The sequence below is a fragment of the Orcinus orca genome, chromosome 17, assembly GCF_937001465.1.
Source record: "Orcinus orca chromosome 17, mOrcOrc1.1, whole genome shotgun sequence".
NCBI lineage: Eukaryota > Metazoa > Chordata > Mammalia > Artiodactyla > Delphinidae > Orcinus > Orcinus orca.
The window spans coordinates 77591179-77611341 of record NC_064575.1 but is presented as its reverse complement, the minus strand read 5'-3'; the positions used below and the strand labels follow the sequence as shown (position 1 = coordinate 77611341).

General features: G+C 45.6%; 1 protein-coding gene across 3 annotated transcripts in view; it reads left to right on the top strand.

Moving 5' to 3' along the window:
- The window catches only part of ADCY8 (adenylate cyclase 8), a 218765-nt gene that overhangs the window by 178900 nt on the left and 19702 nt on the right, over nt 1–20163 (top strand). For all 3 annotated transcript variants that reach the window (XM_004265316.1, XM_033419778.2, XM_033419777.2), the window contains 2 exons: nt 2554–2632; nt 11225–11383. In XM_004265316.1, coding sequence (XP_004265364.1) covers nt 2554–2632; nt 11225–11383 — 238 coding nt within the window. The remainder of the gene's footprint in view (nt 1–2553; nt 2633–11224; nt 11384–20163) is intronic.

Below are 20163 nucleotides of genomic sequence, written 5' to 3'. Positions count from 1 at the left end.
GGATAGTATTAATTTAGCAATTTTGTTAATACAAATAAATTAGTTCAAAATGTCCTGGGTTTTATGTCTCTGCCACCCAATAGCTAGAAGATATTGTACAGATTTCAGCCATTTGGCTCTCTTTGGAATTTCTTCAAATAGTCATAGAAGCTACAAAAAAAGAAAAAGAAAAGATCTCTTCTAAATTCAAATCCCAGCTCTTTCTGGGTGTTCCTTGGTCAGGGTGACTTACTGCGCATATTTTGTAGTCTCTACTCAGGTCATATTTTTTTCCATCTGAAATACATCCTGAAGACTCAAAGACCATTCATAATTTTCCTTTACTTCTCTTCCGAATTTGATCTAGCCATCTCTCTATTTTTAGTCAACCCCTGCTTTCAAAATGATTCAAGAGGTGTTTATGTTTTCTCTTGAAAGTGTGTTTTAAGTGATGAATTGCTAAGCTTTAAAAAGTCTTCTGCATCACAAAGAAAAGGATATCAGAAGTGCCAGTCAGAGCAGGAGTTTATTCACGAGGAGCTAAACACAGGACATCGCCCATTCAGACGAAGCCGTGTGAACGAGTGATTTTGTAAAATGCCGCCACCAGGGCCAAGATGATGTGCTGGGAGCTTTAGGGGGTAAAGAGAGGGAGACATGGGCCATGCCCCATGCCAAACACGTTACCAAGATTTGGTCAATTAATTCTCACAATTAGGGAGGTAAACGCGGTTAGAGTCTTTCACAGGGCCACGAACCGAGGCTCAGAGATACTAAGTGGCTTGTCCAAGGTCAAACCACTGGTCAGCAGCAGACCTGAGATGGGAAGCTGGGTCTGCATGACTACAAAACTCATGACTTTTTATTATTTTTTCAGGAGTCCACAAACTTCAGGGGCCAGAGAATTAATTGACATGAAGGAAAGGGTGGTACTGGAATGTGCCTATTCCCCAAAACAAGCACTATGGTGACTGGGACTGAACGAATGAATGAGTGAGTCCTAGTGCCTAAAATTCTGGATTGACAATATATGGCTCACAGTCCAACACTCTTCACTTCAGCGCTGGTGGCGGACAGCGCTAATAGATCTGAGTCTGCGTGTGGCCTCACTTGATATGTGATATTTACTTATCCCCCTACACTAGAGGCTTGTTAACCAGCCGGCTAAGCAAGATATATATATGTCTCATACCTATAGAATGCATCCCACCTTTTCCTCCCAAAGTCTTATCGACCTTTCATATTCAGCTCTTGAGTCTTCCCTGAATATCCAGCCTGGGTTACCTTCTCTTCCCATATATTCCCATGGTAACAAGAGTGTATCCTTACTAGGCAGTGTATCATGTTATGAAATTATCTGTCTGTTTGGTTCTTTCCTTTTCTGAACTGTTTTGAGGGCAAAGACAATGTGCCTTCTTCAGTTCTGTATCCTAGCATGTGCCTGGTACACAGTAGACGCTCAATAATTATATGCCTCACTGGAGCTACAGAAAAGAAATATAATAGTGAGTTTTATCTTTTATTAGCATCTTATCTCCAAGGAAAAGCAGACGGAGCTAGGAATTCACAAATCTGAATCTTGTTTCAGCCCAGAGTTCCTTGGTCCCCTGGGTCCCCATGTGCACAATACGTCCCCAAGAGAAAGCACATTTCCATTCCTAAGTCCCTGTTCTACCTGGAGAGCTGGACTGGGGCTGGCCCTGTGTAAGCTGGGAGGGTCTTTTAGCATAAAGCTAGGTGAGAAGCTGGCCTTGGCAGCTGGGATCATGCTCCCATTTCCCTAAGCCCCATGCTACTCATGCTGGTGTCCAGTGAGAGTAGAAAAGGGAAAGCTGGAGATTGCCTGGGGGCAGCCATATTAGTGCCCTTTCTACTCTCTCTGAGCACTGCGTCTCATCCATGAGGGCCCCACTGTGTCCTTAACCACATCAGAGTCAAGTTACCTCTGAGTGAGTTCTGAGCATATGTATGCTTGTGGTTGGGAAGCTATAAAACAAAAGAGTAATGTGATCTGGCTCTAGTGATAAAAAATATTCTAGCAGCCACGTAGCAGAGAGATCAAAGAGGGTAACAACAGTGCCCAAAATTGAAATAGGAATTTATATAAAAACCTAAGTGTGGTTCTTATAGCACTTAGACCAGGGGCTGCCACATAGCAAGTACCTTGCCTGCCTCTTAAATAGGCTAACATCTAAAGAAAAAGAGGGGATGTTTGTCTTCACATGGATTTTTGTGACAAGAAAGTATCAGAGCTCTTTGAAATCTAGAAAAAGTGTTTTGCAAATAGAAGACATCGTTATTAATGTAAGTTCATTGTCTAGATGCTGGATTCTAGAGTCTCCCAGCAGGTATGATCTGTGTGACCTCATGCCCTTGGGGATCAACTGAGTTCTGAATTAGCCTGTATGAAAGCCTTATAGAGAAGCCCCTATCATATAGTGGGAGCTCAAGAAACAACTGCTTCTCTCTTTTTAACCCACTCCAGTCTGAACCTCAGTTTCCTAATGGGCCTCCTTGAAGTCCCTCCATGGTTGTCAATAACCATGCCACCATTTGCATTTCTTCTTCCAACAGAGATTTCCTGGGGACCAAGGAGGCGTCACTGCTGCTGATGGCCATGTTCCTCCTCGCTGTCTTCTACCATGGACAGCAGGTAACCTGACATTTTCCTCTAACTGCCTTTGATTACTTGGCATTTCCCATTGCCATAAAGTTCACCTGAGAGGCAGCCACTCATCTCTGCAATAAATGACTTCTAGTTGCTTGCAGCAAGTGGTGATTCTTTTTTTCTTCTTCTTTTTTTTTTTTTTTTTTTGTTTTTTTTCCTTTGGCCTCACTGCGTGGCTTGCAGGATCTTAGTGTCCTGACCAGGGGTTGAACCCGGGCCCCAGCAGTGAAGGCGCCAAGTCCTAAGCACTGAACCTCCAGGGAATTCCCAGCAAGCGATTCTTAAAGAATCAATTCCTAGCACGCACCACTTAATAAAAAACTAAGATGGAGATAATTTGGAGAGCAATATGGTTTTCATTCCCTTTAGGTATATCTCTTTCAATAAAACTGTTGTTAAAAAAAAAAAAAAGAGCTTTTTCAATTTCTGCCTGAGGCAAACTGGGACCCCTCCCAGTTCTATTACTATAGGAGTTGTGTAAACTAGGTAAACATTCAGGTTTGGGTTTTTTTTGTTTTAATTTTTATTTTATACTGAAGTATAGTTGATTAACAATGCTGTGTTAGTTTCAGGTGTACAGCAAAGTGATTCAGTTACACATATACCTGTATCTATTCTTTTTCAAATTCTTTTCCCATTTAGGTTATTCCAGAGTACTGAGCAGAGTTCCCTGTGCTATACTGTAGGTCCTTGTTGGTTATCTGTTTTAAATATAGTAGTGTGTACATGTCCATCCCAAACTCCCAATCAGGTTTGAGGATAATCCAGGCCAAGGTTCCAATCCTGCCCTGCCTCCCAGAAATTTGTGGCCTTGGGCAAGTAACTTATCTCCCTGAGCCCCTGTTTCCTTCTCTCTAAAATAAGATGGTAATGCCTGACTAGGGCTGTTTTGAAGCATCATTTGAGATGATTGTATGCAGCATTTTGAGCACTGCCTTACAGAAATAGAGGAAGCGCTTCATCACTGATTTGTCCTGAGTAGATAAAGTGCCTACCGTATCGATGCCACTTCCCCATCTGCCAGGATCTAGGGTGGGCACCATGGATAGCACTGCAAAATCCCATCCCTGGCCCCAAGGGCTCCTATCTCCTGGAGGAGAGCGGACCCTAAATAATGCAATGGGGGATGTGCAGTGTGTGGACCAGACTTGTTCAAGGACTTCAAGAGTCAAAGAAGCAGGAAATTATTCTGCACGGGAGCATCCTAACAGGCTTCGCCCAAGAGGTGTCACCCGCTCTCCACGTCCGGTACGAGTTCTCCATGCAGACTCAGACCATGAATTCGGTAACATTCCTTACCTGGGGAGATTCTCACTTTCTGGTAGAGCCAGGCCCTGTCTGCTTCACTGCTGCGCTGTGGATCCCAGTCTATCTCTCTTTGTGTGTGCTTCGAAAAAGTAACCAGGAAACGAAAAAAACAAAACAGGAAGACTCTCAGCCAGAGCAGAAATAGAAACGCACCACTGAGAAATCACCATGGAGACAGGGAGGTAACGCATCCTGAGAAGCCAGGGATGAAACAGCTAAAAACCTAGAAGCTAGAGACACATACATAAGTTATTTGTAATAAAGCGAGATGGTAAGATGTAGTCAAGGGGAAAAGAGAGTAAATAACACTTGGCAATCAAAGAAAAGGGGGTAAGAGTTAATATGTGTCCAGCTCCTACTATGTGCCTGGCACTCCACCTGTGTTACCTCATTGGATCCTCTCAACAGCCCTAATGGTCGTTATTATGGATCCTGTTCTACAGATGAAGAGAGTCAGGCGACTCAGCTAGTAAGTGAGAGAACTAGAATTCAAACCCAGATCTGTCTCCAAAGCCCACCTTTCCACTTTCTAGATTGGGGAAAGACAGAAAGAATTGTCTGCGTATCTTCACAATGCCAAGGGCATTCAATCCTGCAATATGACCTTACCTTGCTTTTCAGTTTTAGCTGAATTTATGGTGAAACAATAAGCCAAATGTCAAAGTCTGGCCATTTGCAGAATTCCTATATTTAGGTCTTTCTGGTTTTCTGTGAGAGCTGGGGTCATGTCCTCCACATCTTAATGGCTTCTAGTTACAGGAGAGGACTCCTTAGTCTGACATGCAAATGACAGCCCATCTGAGGGCCGTGAAGACAGAGTCAGACAAGGCAATCCTATAGAAAAACACGCGTACACTCCATCACACAGGTTTTACACTGACAAGTGAGAAATTCTCAGAGATAGCTAAGAGAGAGCAAGTTCAGAGTAGGGGTCTTCGTTCCATAATAAGAAGGATGTTTCTGTCTTCTCTGGCACCTTAAGGAATTACTTTGTCCCCTCTCAGTACTCCCTTCCGCAAAACCTTTCTAACGTTCTGATTCCGTTTATTCTACTCTCCATTTGTCCTGGGAAAGCAGATAACCTCCTCACATGAAGATGGGTATGAAGTAAGAATGTATAAGTGAATAGTGAGGGCCTGAGTGCTCAGGCGATATCTGATTTCTTTTTTCTTTTTAACTTTCAAAAGGTTTTGAAATTATATAACTACATCCCATAACTGTAGCAGTTACAGATGTAAGCCTGGGAGTGGGGTAGGTAATATTCAAACGCCAACTCCGCCACTCAGGAAATATGTGACCTTCAGTAATTGACTTAATTTTCTGTCTCAGTTTTCTCGCCTATAAAATGGATATGATAATAACAGGTTTTATAAGTTTGTTATATACTATTACATGAGAATATGATTATAATATACCTCTCCCAGTGATTTGCACGTAGAATAAGCGCTCAAAAGTTGTGAGCTATTAATATTTTACTCTGAAAGCAAGAGTCTGAGACAAACAGGGAATTCCCTGGAGGTCCAGTGGTTAGGACTCTGTGCTTTCACCGCTGAGGGCCCGGGTTCAATTCCTGGTTGGAGAACTAAAATCCCACAAGCCGTGCAGCACAGCCAAACAAACAATGACAACAACAACACAACAAAGAGGAGAACACAGCAAACAGAGAAAGTATTATTATCCATTTGGTCCCAAGGCAGGAGCAGAGACTCAAGTCACTTGAGGTCACAAAGACAATAAGGAGGACCAGACAGAAACAGGAATCCAAATGCTTGAACTCCTAGGTCCATTCACTTTCCACCGTGTTCCGCTGCCTGTCTGCTAGAGGATGCTTTCCGCAGGAGTGCGTCACCTCGAGTGTCATTTCATAACATCCATCAGAGTCCTGTTCATCCGGATCAAGTCCGTCTGCTCCTGGGTTTGCTACCAGCTTCCACCATTTTCCCTTGTGACTCAGAGGCCCTCTCTTTTTATTAAAGGCTGAATAACCCCCATTGATGCCTGGTACGCAGCAGCCTCCCAGTGGGAGCGTGTGTAATTTTACATCTCCAGAGTGACAGAGGCGGTTATGTAACTGCATAACTGGGAAGGCTCATCCTGCACATATGTGGAGCGATATGCCAAACACCTGCTCCTCTGAGGCAGGTGAACATCCGGAACATGGGACAGAAGAGAGCAGACAGGTGCCTCCTACCTCGTGCCTGATTCACGTGCAGCCCTGAGATTTGGGCTTTGCCTCAGCATCTCTCTTTAGAGCAGAGGAAGTCACACCTGCGCACGGAGACAGAGATTAATGAGGTCAGGTCTCCAGTCACTTACTTCTAGGTCTGATAAAGACAGGCACTGGAATTGTGCAGCTTAGAAAGAAAGACCCAAGCCTTGGAACGAAATTCTTAAGTTTGCATCCCAGCAGTGCTGCTGGGAGAATAGGTGACCTTGAGATGCTCAACAGCCCAGACCTGCCATTTCTTTACCTGCAAAATGAAAAGTCTAATAGTTATCTATTGAGAGTGGGAGAACAGCTGAATGAGGTCATAGACATAGATTATAGGGCTTAAGAGCCACAGCTTGGAGCCAAAATGCCCTGAGTTCAAATCCCAGCCTCTGTTTGTGAGTCCTTGGGCACCTGACTTCACCTTACCATGCCTCCATTTCCTCAGCTGTGAAATGGGTACAATAAAGTACCTACCTCGTTGAACTGTTGTGTGATTAAATGACCTTCAGTACTTACGGAGTGCTCAGAACAGTGCCTGGTCCAAGGCAAGAACCCGGCCAGTGTTAGTTATCTTTCTGTGATAAGAGCCTGGCACAAAACATATGAACAATGTGTATTAGTTCCCTTGGTACTCTTTTCATGTAGCCGGTTCCTAAATGGTTTGGTAAAAATTAGGAGAGTGCACTTCCAAATCAATTGACATTTCTTGAGCAAATGCTGAAGAATGGTCACTTTTAAAAACTCAGTGCTTTGCTTTGCTTTGCTTTTCTCTTCATGTCTGCTCTGACCACACTGTGTTGAAATGATCTCTTTCTTTTTTGTGCTCTCCTATCACCACTCAGCTGACAAAGAGACTGTTTTGCTTATCTCCATATGCCCAGCCCCTAGCACATAGTAGGTACTCAGTAAACTGAAACGGAATACTTTCCTTCCATGGACGTCTAAAAAATATGTGACACATGCCTTCACGAGACTGGCTTTGTGAAGAGATAGGACTGTACTTGGACTAAAATATCTCTTTATGAACATGCCTTAGATGCAGTGACCTGCAGTCAAAATGTAAAGTATGTTCTTGTCTCGCAACTGGAAAATTCTTGCTTAAGTCAACTTCTGAACTCCAGATTTCCCTACTCATAGCTCTGATTTAAATTTAGTCGGATGAGAGTATTTCAACAGGAAAGAAATTTTAAAAATGATCTCTTGCTTTAACCAACACTGCATTTTTTAAGGGTGGAAATGAAACATTTCATTTGGAAAAAATTGTGGATAAAATCCTGTCCTGCAACTTGACAAATCAAAACTCGATGCTCTTAAGTCTGGAGGGAAAAAAAAATTGAAAGCATAGTTTCGATCAGATTTCATCCACAGACACCTTAAAGTCATAGTAATACTCGATAAATCTACATTTTAGACATTTCCGAATTCTTTTGCATACATCATGCCTTTTGGTCCATACGATAGACCGTATGATAATCCATGTCTCGCATTAAACGAGATGAAGGCAATTATCCTCATTTTTTAGAAGGGGAACCAAAATACAAGAAGTTGAATGAATTTCCCACAGTCACACAGCAACATGGTAGAACAGGACTAGCATTCTTTTATACAACCTGCAGCCACCGCTTACGTTTTTAAAAATTTATTCTTATGCAAAATTTCAAACATATACGAAAGTATGTAAAATAGTATAATGAACTCACAGCTTCGACAGTCACCAGCTCATGTGCAGTCTTTTTTCATCTACATCCCTATTTATTTTGCTCACTGCTCCTTCCCAATTATTTTGCGGCAAGTTCCAAATGTCCTATCATTTCATCTGTAAATAATTCAATATGCATCTAAAAGAGAATTTCAGCCTAATCACAATACTATTAACACACTTTAAAAAATAAAACAGTAATTCTTTCATATGTTCAAGACTTTAGGCAATGTTTCAATTTCCTAATTAGTTTATATTTTTTTTAATTTTGTTTCAGTTGGGATCCAACTTAAGTCCATATATCGCCATTGATTGATATGTCTCTTATTTCTTTTTACTCTAAACAACCACCCTCCATCTTTTTTTTTTTTTTTTGCAATATTTTGTGAGAGCCACTGACCTCTAGAATGTCTCTCAGTCTAGAGTTTGTTGATTGCACCCTTTATAGGGGTATTTAACACATCCCTCTGTCCTTTGTTTTTCCTATATTGGTAGTTATATCTAGAAACTTGGTGAGATTCAAGTTCAATTTTTTTCTGCAAAAAGATTTAATTGGTTAATATTGTGAACTACTATTAAGAGGCATATAATGTCTGCTTATCTCTCTTTTGTGATATTAGCAGCTCTTGACAATAATAACCTACATTCATTTATATTCTAGGTAGTGATATTCCAATTCTATCAATATTTCATAATTTGCTAGCTGGAATACAGTTTTAAAGAGAACCTTCTCGGGCTCCCCTGGTGGCGCAGTGGTTGGGAGTCCGCCTGCCGATGCAGGGGACACGGGTTCGTGCCCGGTTCCGGGAACATCCCACATGCCGCGGAGCGGCTGGGCCCGTGAACCATGGCCGCAGAGCCTGCGCGTCCGGAGCCTGTGCTCCGCAACGGGAGAGGCCACAACAGTGAGAGGCCCGCGTACCGCAAAAAATGAGAACCTTCTCCTCGCCAACTAGTTGTTACCTTCAAGTACAGCTCATAAAGCAAAGGCAGGGTAAATGCTTAATTCACCTATAAATTTTTTCCAAGTTTCCCAATAAGCTAGTTCCTGAGCATCATCAAGATGCGATCGATGAGGTTCTATGTTTTAAGTGTCACTGTGAACTTTTGCATTTTAACATATGTCTTTCATTTCGATCCATTGCAATTATTATTCTTATTAAAGTTCAACTTGCCGTATATTTGACAGTGGGGTGGTCTACTCCTTTCAACATAACCCCAGTCTCTGTTGACTACTTGCTTTCTGGTACCAAAAAATGTTCCAAGCTTGTACATTTTCCTCCCTAAATTTCAGCCTTTTCTGCAAAGAGTACAAGGTCCCTTTTGTAGGAATTGATATTTTGAAACCACAATCTGGACACTGGGGTGATTCATTGCTACTAGGTTTTCATTGTTTCTAGACCTTGATTTCAGTAGGCAGAGCCAGGAGATACATATAGATCATAAGTTCATAGTGATACCTTCCAGTTTTCATAGGACGCTAGGCTTTGGACTTAACCTCATCAATCTTATATCCGCATCTCCTTTTTCCCTTCCCCAAAATTCGAGTTCTCAGTGACACCAACACAGTTATTCACTTGCTTTATCCTATAATTCAGATACCATAATCTAACAATAATACTACAAACACCACCACCTACAAGGTGATTGTTATAAACGCTTTTAAGATTCTTGTTGCACTCTTTCTAGCCTCAGAGTATTTCTCCCTACGAATGTACCATCAAATTATTGTGTTAAAAGGCATTTGGAATAGTTCCTCTTTGTGTGGTTGTGCCTGTAGCTTCATTTGTTTGTTTGTTTGTTTTCACAGAGCTTTTAAAAAATCCATTTAGTTTTATAATTAAGTAAAACATTTCCATGATTCAAAAGTCACGTTTATAAAACAAGATACCATTTTAAAAGTTTAAATTCTACCCCTATTTCCCCTCCCTAGGCTTCCCTTCCTCATCTCATCGGTAATGATTTTTTATGGGTTTTTTACACCTCAATGTTTTAATAAATAAATTAAGAAATATATATATATGGAGAGAGAGATGTAGATATGTCCTTTCCTTAGATCAATAATGGCAAACTCTGCATGCATTTCTCCGTTTCAGAGGCCAGCCCATCAAAGTACGTACAGAGAAATATTCTTTGTTTCTTTTTATAGCTGTATATAATAGTTTATTCAACCAACAAAATGAACACTTGGATTGTTTCCAGCTTTTGCTATTACAAATTCTGCTGAATGAGTAACCTTGCACCTCTGTTTTCTCATACTTCTGCCATCCACTGAGACTTGCACGTAAGAGAAAGAAAAGAGCTCGCTGAATTTCCTTAAGCCCTTGAATTCAGGGCATCTAACCATGTGTTTAATGGTGTAGCACACTGTTCATTTTAATAGTTCAAGTCTTTGAAATAATGACATTTCCCAAAGCTGTGGTAAGTATAGCTTGTGAAATTCTTCAGAAAGGAAGCTCTCCACTTTCCAATGAAAAGGGATGCTAGGACAAGAGGAAACTAATGGTTATTAAATACCTACTATGAGTCCCATGCTCTACCTATAACTTCCTAAATAATTCCTCTTCCAAGCTTGCCTGGTCATGAGCGTTCATCCCAATTTTAGAGATGAGGAAACAGAGATGTAGGTACTAGGCCAGGTTACAGTGCTTGAATGTGGGACCAGGACTCTAGGCCATAGTGGTCTCACAACTAAATCCACTATCCTTCCATTATTAGCTCATACATTTCTTCCTTGTTGCCTCGACTGAGCTCAGACTCTAGAATTGGACTCTGGGGTTAAACTCAAATCCTGGCTTCCCCACTAATAAGTGTGTGACTTTGGTCAAGTGACTTCACCAGTTTGCTTCAGTTTCCTCATCTGTAAAATAAGGATCTATAATAATACCTTCCTATGAGCTTTGTTGTATGGATGAAAGGAGTTAATACGTGTATATTCCGTAGAATAGTGCCTGGTACCATCCAAAAAGCACCATCTAAGTGTTAGCTGTCTTTATTATTGTAACTTATTTGTTGAGTCAACAAATAGTGACGCAACACCTTCCCTGTGCCAGGCACACTGCTACACGGTAAGGACGTGATGCTCAGCTGGTGAGAGGACCCCTGACCTCATAGCACTTACAGTACAGTGGAGGCCACAAACAATTACAAAATCATAGGTGCCGTAATCCTAGGAAGGGGAGGTACACGGCCCTATGAAATCTATCACATTCTGATCTCTTCATGTCAGGCAAAAGGCCTCCCGGAACGTTCAGCTCAGGCTCTATTTCGTCTGTCAGGGGTTCTGGAGAAGCCTTGTCCGCCTCCCACGTGTGTGTGCCTGAAAGCTTTCCTTCCCCTTCTGTCCCCTGAACCGCAGCTGGAGTACACAGCCCGCCTGGACTTCCTCTGGCGAGTTCAGGCCAAAGAGGAGATCAACGAGATGAAGGAGCTGAGGGAACACAATGAGAACATGCTCCGGAACATCCTGCCCAGTCACGTGGCCCGCCACTTCCTGGAGAAGGACCGCGACAATGAGGTGAGCCCAGGCTGGTCTGGCCCCGGAGGAAGGGTTGCCGCGGGAGGGCTGCAACTGGATACACTGGTCACTCATCCCAAGCTCGGGGAGGATTTCCCTGTCCTCCTGTGAGCCCATGAGCATGGAGGCCAGGCCAAGCACGTGGCGCCAGGCCACCCAAACTGTCCAGCACGGTGAGATGCACACACGGCCTCCCCAGCATCCGGTACCTCACGTGTAGGATGGATGTAGTAAGATCTCCAGGGCAAGACTGAACTGGCATTTTAAAGTTTTATGCGTGTGTGTGTGTGTGTGTGTGTGTGTGTGTGTGTGTGTAAAACAATTCCAGTTCGGGGTTATATAACCAAAAGGATTGAAAGTAGTGTCGCAAGGAGATATTTGCACATTCATAGTCATAGCAACACTATTTAAAACAGCCAAAAGTTGAAAGTGCCCAAGGGACAAATGGATAAGCAAAATGTGGTCTATACATAGAGTGCAATGTTATTCAGTCTTTAAAAAGAAGTAGAGACTTCCCTGGTGGCGCAGTGGTTAAGAATCCGCCTGCCAGTGCAGGGGGACATGGGCTCGAGCCCTGGTCCAGGAAGATCCCACATGCCGTGGAGCAACTAAGCCTGTGCGCCACAACTACTGAGTCTGCGCTCTAGACCCCGTGAGCCACAACTACTGAAGCCCGTGCGCCTAGAGCCCATGCTTCGCGACAAGAGAAGCCACTGCGATGAGAAGCCCGCGCGCCGCAACGAAGAGTAGCCCCCGCTCGCCACAACTAGAGGAAGCCCGCATGCAGCAAAAAAGACCCAATGCAGCCAAAAAAATAAATAATTAATTAATTTTTAAAAAAGAAAGAAGTAAATTCTGACACATGCTACAACATGGATGAAGATTGAGGACACTAAAATAAGTGAGATATGGCTTAGCCTTTGACCACAAAAGGGCAGCTTTCTCTGAGCAAAGCAAACTAAACCTTCCAGGAATCTGAGTCACAACAAACATTCAAAAAATATTTATGAGGCACAGACTGTGGTATAGGCACCATGCCAGCCCCCTAAAAGGCTCTGGGACTCTCGTGGTGAATTAAATACACAAGGACTTGCCGTCATGTAGCTTATATTCAAGCGGGGGCAGACAGATAACAACCTAGTTCAGAAACACGTCGTGAGGGCACCTCACATTATGACGGGTGCTCTGATGGGTGAACAAAGACCACCTGCTGGTAGCAACTGGCCAGGGCAGGTGTGGTCGGGGGAGCCGCTCAGAGAAGGCCACATCTGATCTGTGGTTGAATGATAGGAAGGACCAAGTCATACCAAGAGAGTGGGGAAGAGGCAGGACCGTCCAGGAAAGAGAGGACAGCACAAGCAGAGGCACAGGGCGAGGATGGGCTTGGGGTGAACAGGAAGGCCAGGGTAAGAAACTGTACCGGTTTCCCAAGGCTTTCCAAGCAGAAGTGCATTCTCTCACAGTTCTGGAGGACAGAAGTCTGAAATCAAGGTGTCAACAGCAAGCTCCCTCTGAAGTCTCTAGGGAAGAATCCTTGCTCCTCTTCCAGCTTCTGGTGGCCCCCAGGTGCTCCTTGGCTTGTGGCCCCATCACTCTAATCTCTGCGTTGGTCACATGGCCTTCTCCCTCCTTATAAGGACATGTGTCCTCTCGTCTTATGAGGGCACTAATTATTAGATGTAGGGCTCTCTCTATGATAACATTTGCAAAGACCCTGTTTCCAAATAAGGGCACATTCTGAGGTTCTGGGTGGACATGAATTTGAGGGGTACACTATTCGACCCATTCCAAGGATGAAGGGTAGTGAGTGATATGAGGAAAGCCTGGGCCAGGGCCTGGCAGTCAGGTCTTATGGACTATAGCAGGGTTGGGGGCACCCTTTTAAGTGCTACGGGAACCTTTGGAAAATTCAAGTGTTCCCTAATCTGACTGGTTGCTGATAGAGTATGGATAAAAGGGTCACAAGACCAGAAGCCAGTTAGCAGACCCTAAAAGAGCCCAGGAAAGGGCCTGCTGAGGAGGCCTAGGATTTGGCAGTAAAATGGAGAGAAGTGGATGAATTCCAGGTACCTTTGCAAGTTGGAGTCAATAGGGCTCCATAATGGAGTGGATGTGGGAGATGAGAAATGGAAAAAAAAAAAAAAAATCAAACCATGGGCTTCCCTGGTGGCACAGTGGTTGAGAGTCCGCCTGCCGATGCAGGGGACACGGGTTCGTGCCCCGGTCCGGGAAGATCCCACATGCCGCGGAGCGGCTGGGCCCGTGAGCCATGGCCGCTGGGCCTGCGCGTCCGGAGCCTGTGCTCCGCAACGGGAGAGGCCACAACAGTGAGAGGCCTGCGTACCGCAAAAAAAAAAAAAAAAAATCAAACCATTTGGCTCACACTTTAACCACCTAGAAAAAGGTAACTCAAGAGGGAAGTGAAAGATGCCTTTAAATGCCTGAACAGTTATCCCAGGAGAGGGACTGTCCTTACGCAATGAGACTCTATCTCTGTGCTCTGCGTCATGAGGAACCTTGCGATGATGGAGACCCGCAAGGGCGGGGCCCACATCAGCCTTGGTCACCGCTGGTCCTCGCGGCACAGTTTACCTCCCCTGTGGTCCTGCACGTTAAAGGTTTGTGGAAGAACTGGAATGGTGAGTTCCCTTGCTGAAACTTTCAAGTGGTGAGAGGAGAGCCCTTGCCCAGGATGCTACAAAGGCAAAGTCGGTTGTCTGGGAGACTGCACTAGGACCACCCTTCCAATATGGATTTTCAAACTAAGCTAAACAGGGGATGCAAAACCCACAGGACAAAGGTCACAAACTGGCCGCCTCTCAGACAATCTGATCAGCAAGCCAGCAGCTGGTTGGTTGGTTGGCTTGCATGTTTGTTTTAATTGGTAGATCTGTTGCCTTTAGGCGTGGAATGGGCTCTCCAATGTATCCATCTTATCCTGACACTTATGTTACCTGCTGGTCCCCTGAAGACATTTGGGTTCGTGACCTTTGCCTTAGGGTAGAACTGGCGGAGACCTACAGCATTCATCTCCCATCCAAGCATCTGCAGGAAGACCAGTGGGAGAGGAGCCAAGGGCATGAGTCATGTGCTGCTGGAACAATCAGCTCTTGATGAACTCAGGCCCTTGAGAGTCTCTTGGATGCAGACGAAGGCACCAAACACCCTCAGCAGATGGAGTTCTCTGGAGCTGGGTTCAGGCCTGGTTTCCTTAAGGCCCCCTAAGGTCAGGGGATTTGTTACAAGAGCTCCTTAACAAAGCCAGGAAAGCAGAGAGAGTGTCGTTGGACATCAACCGTGACCAGCAGACGGGGCAGATGAAACACTGGAGCCCTCAGAGGGAAGCCCCGAAAAGGCACGAGAGGAAAGCTCCTTTCAATCAAGACACCAAAACAAAGAGATATTTGGAACCAGTGGGGAAGAGCAAGAATGCACTGGCTTCATCCTGAAAGGAAGGAAACCAACAAGAGACGCCAAGACCCCAAGTCATCAGCTGTTATTCGGGCCCAACCCCCTGGAGCAAAATAAGTGTCAGGTTCAGCCTTAATCCCATGTATAAGACATTTTCAGTAGAAAGTCTTGTCAGGCTTATTTGTGGCTTTGTAAATATTTAAACAGTTCATACTCGGCTAGGCTTAAACAGAGAAAAATTTCACATTGCCTGGAGAATGTACACATTATGATGTAATACCATTTTCTGAACACCTACTGTGTGCCAGGTACTAAGACAGGCAATGGATGAAAATGATCTTTCATTCTATTCACAACCACAAGAGGAGCGTTCTGTCATCCCCACGTTAATGATGAAGAAACTGGGGTTCAGAGAGGTCCGTGATGTTCCTCTATTTAAGCTATGGCTCTGATCCAGTCCCTCAGATTTCTTCCATCTGTGCCACGTTACCCGATTACTGTGCTGCTACCCATGCTGCCCCTGGGAGTCTGTCCCGATGAGGGAGTGTGTGCGTGTGTGTATGATGGTTATGGGAGGTGTCTGTGTGGCAGGACTTGTACTGTGTAGGTGTTCAGAAGCATTGAGATGTGTGTAAATAGGAATGTATGAGTGGAAAACTTCAGTGTTTGTATGTGTCTGTGTCTGTGTGTGTGTGTAGGAGACACAGGCAGAGTAGTGTAAGATGTGAAGGGGTGACAGGCAGAGGCAGGACAGCTGTAGCCTGCAAGAACTCCCAATTTTGTGCTCTGTTTCCATAAGAGGCATTTTTATCTTCTCGTCTTGCTACAAACCTGAACTGTGATACAAACCTCTGAATATCTGATTAGGGGCCATTTGTGAGTTTGGGTTCCAGCTTTCATGGGGCAACAGCAGTGCCCGTGGATGCAGGCAATAAGGAGATAAGAATGATTATCCCTATTTCATCGATGAAGAAGCTGAGGCTCAGAGAAGTAAAGGAACTTGCCCAAGGTCACAAAGCTAGTGCGTAGTGAGCTGGAATTCAAGTCCAGGTATGTGTAACTTCAAAGCCGAATTTTGGTTTTTTTTCCCTCCATCTTGCTGTTAGGGCGTGAGTGGCAGAGAAGGGGGAGCAGTGACAAGAGGTGGCTCAAAGCATCCAAGCACAGGGCAGTGGACAGAGCCTCGCCCTCCGGAGCATCCTGTCTGAGTCTGTTCCAGGGCCAACCTCTGTGTCACCCACACAGAGGTCCTGGCAGCTTCTGTGGTACCACTGGACTTTTGGCTTAGAATAGCACTCACCACCCCAGGCAGGGACTTTCTTGCTGATAAGGCCAGCTGGGCTGGGTCATCCGTGTCAGGCAGGCTCTCGCTGAGTCCCAGGAAACCTGCTCACTCATCCTGGCTTATTAGACCTGCTGAAAGGACACTGACAAGGGCAGCTGTCTCAGGTGCTGGACAGTCCGCACAGCACAAATTCCATCTCTGCCACTAACCAGCTGTGTGACTTGGGGCGGCTTACCCAACCTCTCTGAGTCGATTTTGTCATCCAGCTGATGAGGAAATGATACCAACCTTGCTGAGTTGGTGTGAGAATTCAGCTGGGTAGGAGCACGGGAAGTGTCCAATGCAGCCGGCTGTGAGGGGGGCTCAGTAGAGAAAAGTCATTCGGTGCACTTGAAAGTCTGGTGCCTTGCATTCCGTCCTGGCTCTTCCTCTCACTATTTTGTGACCGTGAACAAGTGGTGAACCTCTCCGGACCTCATTTTCCTCATCTCCAAAGTAACAGTACTTCCCAACTGTATGTTACAACCTTTACATGTGTTATTGTGCGTAAAGGGCTCAAGTGGGGTTTGGCACATTTGACGAGCATCCCGGTTGTTGCTATTATTATTTCTGACAATTATGAGCCGTCATTACTTTTTCTACTTTTTCCCACTCCCAGCCCCACCTCTCACGCACTCATTCAGTCATTCGTCCAGCAAGGATTTCTTGAGGGCCAACCATGTGCCAGGAGTTAATTCTAGATCCTGGGGTTCAAACGGTGAACAAAGAAGGCAAAGTCCTTTCTGTTATGAGGCACATGTTTTCCTGGGAAAACAGACGCATAAATATGTAACATAGAGCCTGGTAGTGCTAAGTTCTGCGAGGGTAGAAGAAGCTAAATAAGGGAACAGCATGTGTGAAGAGGGGGCATTTGCACTGGGGGGTCATGGAAGGTCTCTCTGAGGACATGACGTTTGAGTGGGGACCTGAGGATGCAATGAGGACAACAGTCTCAGAGATGGTTCCTCCCCTGCAGAGAGGTGGCTTAACTCAGTATAAGACACACAGGGCTTGGAATCAGCCAGGCTTGGGCCGGTGAAGGACTGGACTCTGCTTCCCTGTGCAAAGAGGAGACCAAAGTCTTCACCTTGGCTTCCGAGTCGGGGGCGGAGGGGGAAGCGTTCATACACTCAGAATCCTCTGCGAAGCCCAAACCTGTACATCCAGCCAGAGGCGGATGACGATAAAACAATAATAGCCTTCTATACTCATCAATCCCTCCCCAGTTTACAGTGTTTTTATCTTCTTTGAACCAAAAATAGAAAGAAACAGATGGCGCACTCAGAGTGGTTGATTGGAGCAAGTCCATTGATGGGCACATCTTTAAAGGTGTGGGCAGGTGGCTGGAGCTCTCCCATGTGCCCCTCCAAGTCCCCCCACCCCCTTCTCCCTGCTGGCTTGGAGGGGGCGAGGCCGACCTGCATGGGCCACGCCAACGACCTTGCAAGCCCTCTGACACCCAGCTGGGGGTCATCAACGGGGGACACTGGGTAGAAGATCCGAGGGAGGGGGAAGGAGAATGAGGTCGTCTAATGTGCCTGGTGCCCTTATAAGAAGAGGAAATTAGGGCACAGACACACATCGAAGAGACACCGTATGAAGGTACAGGGAGCAGAAGGCCACGTGCAAGCATGGGGAGCACCCTCCGGAGGAACCAACCCTGCCAACACCTTGATCTTAGACTTCCAAGACCCCAGAGCTGTGAGAAAATAAACTGGTGACATTTAAGCCACCCAGTCTGTGGCACTTTGTTACGGCAGCTTGAGCAAACTAATACAATAGGAAACTGAGTAAACAGAGGGTTTTTTCCCACCATATCACAGCCATTTGGAGGATGCGGTTCTGTGGGTTTGCTTATGCAGGTTCTTGCACCCATACAGCAGACAGTCAGACTCCTCCTGCAGTGTCACTCCATTGTTCAAGGCCAAGGTGAATGGCCCAGCCTCAGAAAGCCATGTACCATTGCTCTACTCCTTGGCTACAATCCGCACTGCCCCGCAACCCAACCCAATCCAGCTGGTCACCAGCCACCTCTGCTCTTTTGTGGTTTTTTTGTTTGTTTTTTTGTTTTTTGGCGGTACGCGGGCCTCTCACCACTGCGGCCTCTCCCGTTGTGGAGCACAGGCTCCAGACGCGCAGGCTCAGCGGCCGTGGCTCACGGGCCCAGCCGCTCCGCGGCATGTGGGATCCTCCCAGACCGGGGCACGAACCCACGTCCCCTGCATCGGCAGGCAGACTCTCAACCACTGTGCCACCAGGGAAGCCCCCACCTCTGCTCTTTTGAACAAGGACGAATGAAAGCATCTGTTCAGATCCATCTACACTTAAGCTCAAGTCAACTGATCGTGAATCAGGGACACCATCTTTCACCCAGGTATGCAGAGTGAGGAAGACCCTGGACGTCTTTAGCTCCCTCTCTTCCGCTACCAACAGCGTGATCCCAATGTCTTAACTCCTCCCTGTTCATCTTCCTTATCTGTAGAGTGGGTATAATCATCGTACCTACTTCACAGGGTAATTGCAAGGGCTAAAGCATTGAATTCATATGAAAGTGCTTCGTAAGCCTTAATGTTTCCTACACAGGCGAAGGAGTCATTAACTCAACAAAATGTTGAATGTTTACCTCGTACCAGACCCTGTATAGGGCATGCATTACACTGCAGGCATCCAAGACATACTAATTGGATGATTTGAAAGAACTAAGATGTAAATGGCATGGAGTCTTTGCCCTCGCAGACTCCACACATGAAGGAAGAGACGGACATTTTAAAGGCAATAATGCAGGTGGTGAGGGCTCTGTGTAGAATTACCCAGGTGCTGCCACAGCCCGAGTCAGCCTCCTGCCCCCATCGGTGAGTCTGGGAAGGTCTATAGGAAGACAGGGTACCTAGGTGGCTAGTGAAGGCAGAAAACAAGAGTTAGCCTGGTTGGGGATGCTATTGCAAGGAAGGAAGGACATATCCCATCCAGGGACAGATGGTAAAAAATGAAAGCATTGAAGCATGTGCGTCTTTGTTTCGCTTCTTCCGGAAGCATACCTTCAGACAAAGATGCGAGTGCAAGTAATTTGCTTGGAAGTGGTCCCAGGAAGCCCACCCAGGTAGACAGGAGAGTAAGAAGGAAGGTCGGGAAAGGAAAGTAACCCGTTAATGAGGCATTATCAGACTAGTTACCTCTGTGGGCGACTGGAGCTGAATCCCAGTGGAGAATTCGGACAATGGTGTAGAAAGCACCCCTCAGAGTTATCTGGCCCAAGGCGTGAAGTTGCTGAGGACTCTACACCTGTTCCCATCAGTCATTTGTTAAGAGCAGCTCCTGAGGGGGGCATTGATTTCCCGGAGCTTTCAGCCTGCAGCTCACGTGGGCAGAGTGCCCTCCAGTGGCCACAGAAAAACTCCATGCAAAGAAACGCAAGGGCTGGCTGACTGCCGGACCTTGGAAGAGAGAAAGCAGACCGGGCACGTACAGCATCCGCTACAGTGGGCACAAAAAGTACAAATGCTTCGGTGTTTCTGGAACACAAGATCCAACACAGGGAATTGCAAGCAATGAAGCTGAAGAGACAGGAGGAGGGGAGTGCAGGAATATGTGAATATATGTCGTGCTCATGTGTCCCGAGGGCTTTGTCCCGAGGGCAGTTGGAGGGCTTTAAGAACAGGAGAGCCATGGTCAATATTGTGTCATTGAAATATCGCTCTGGCTGCCATATGGAACATGCCTTTGGATGAGATAAGACCAGTCCTGAACCCAGGACTAGGCTCTCACATTAATAGTCAAGGAGGAAAACAGGAAGGGCCTGATAGAAAGAAATGATGGGAGGGTTAGAAAAAAATATTTAGGCGACACAAAGAAACCCAGGCAGCCTTGGTAATTTGTTGAATCTGAATATGATGGGGAAGAAAGAGTCAAGGTTGACTCTGAGGGTTTCTAACTTTGTTGACTTGTCAATGCTAGTGCCACCAACTGAGTCAGAGAATGAAGTATCAGGAACAGTTCTAGGTGGAGAGGAGATGCATTCAGGTGCAGCATTTATGATCTGAGGAGT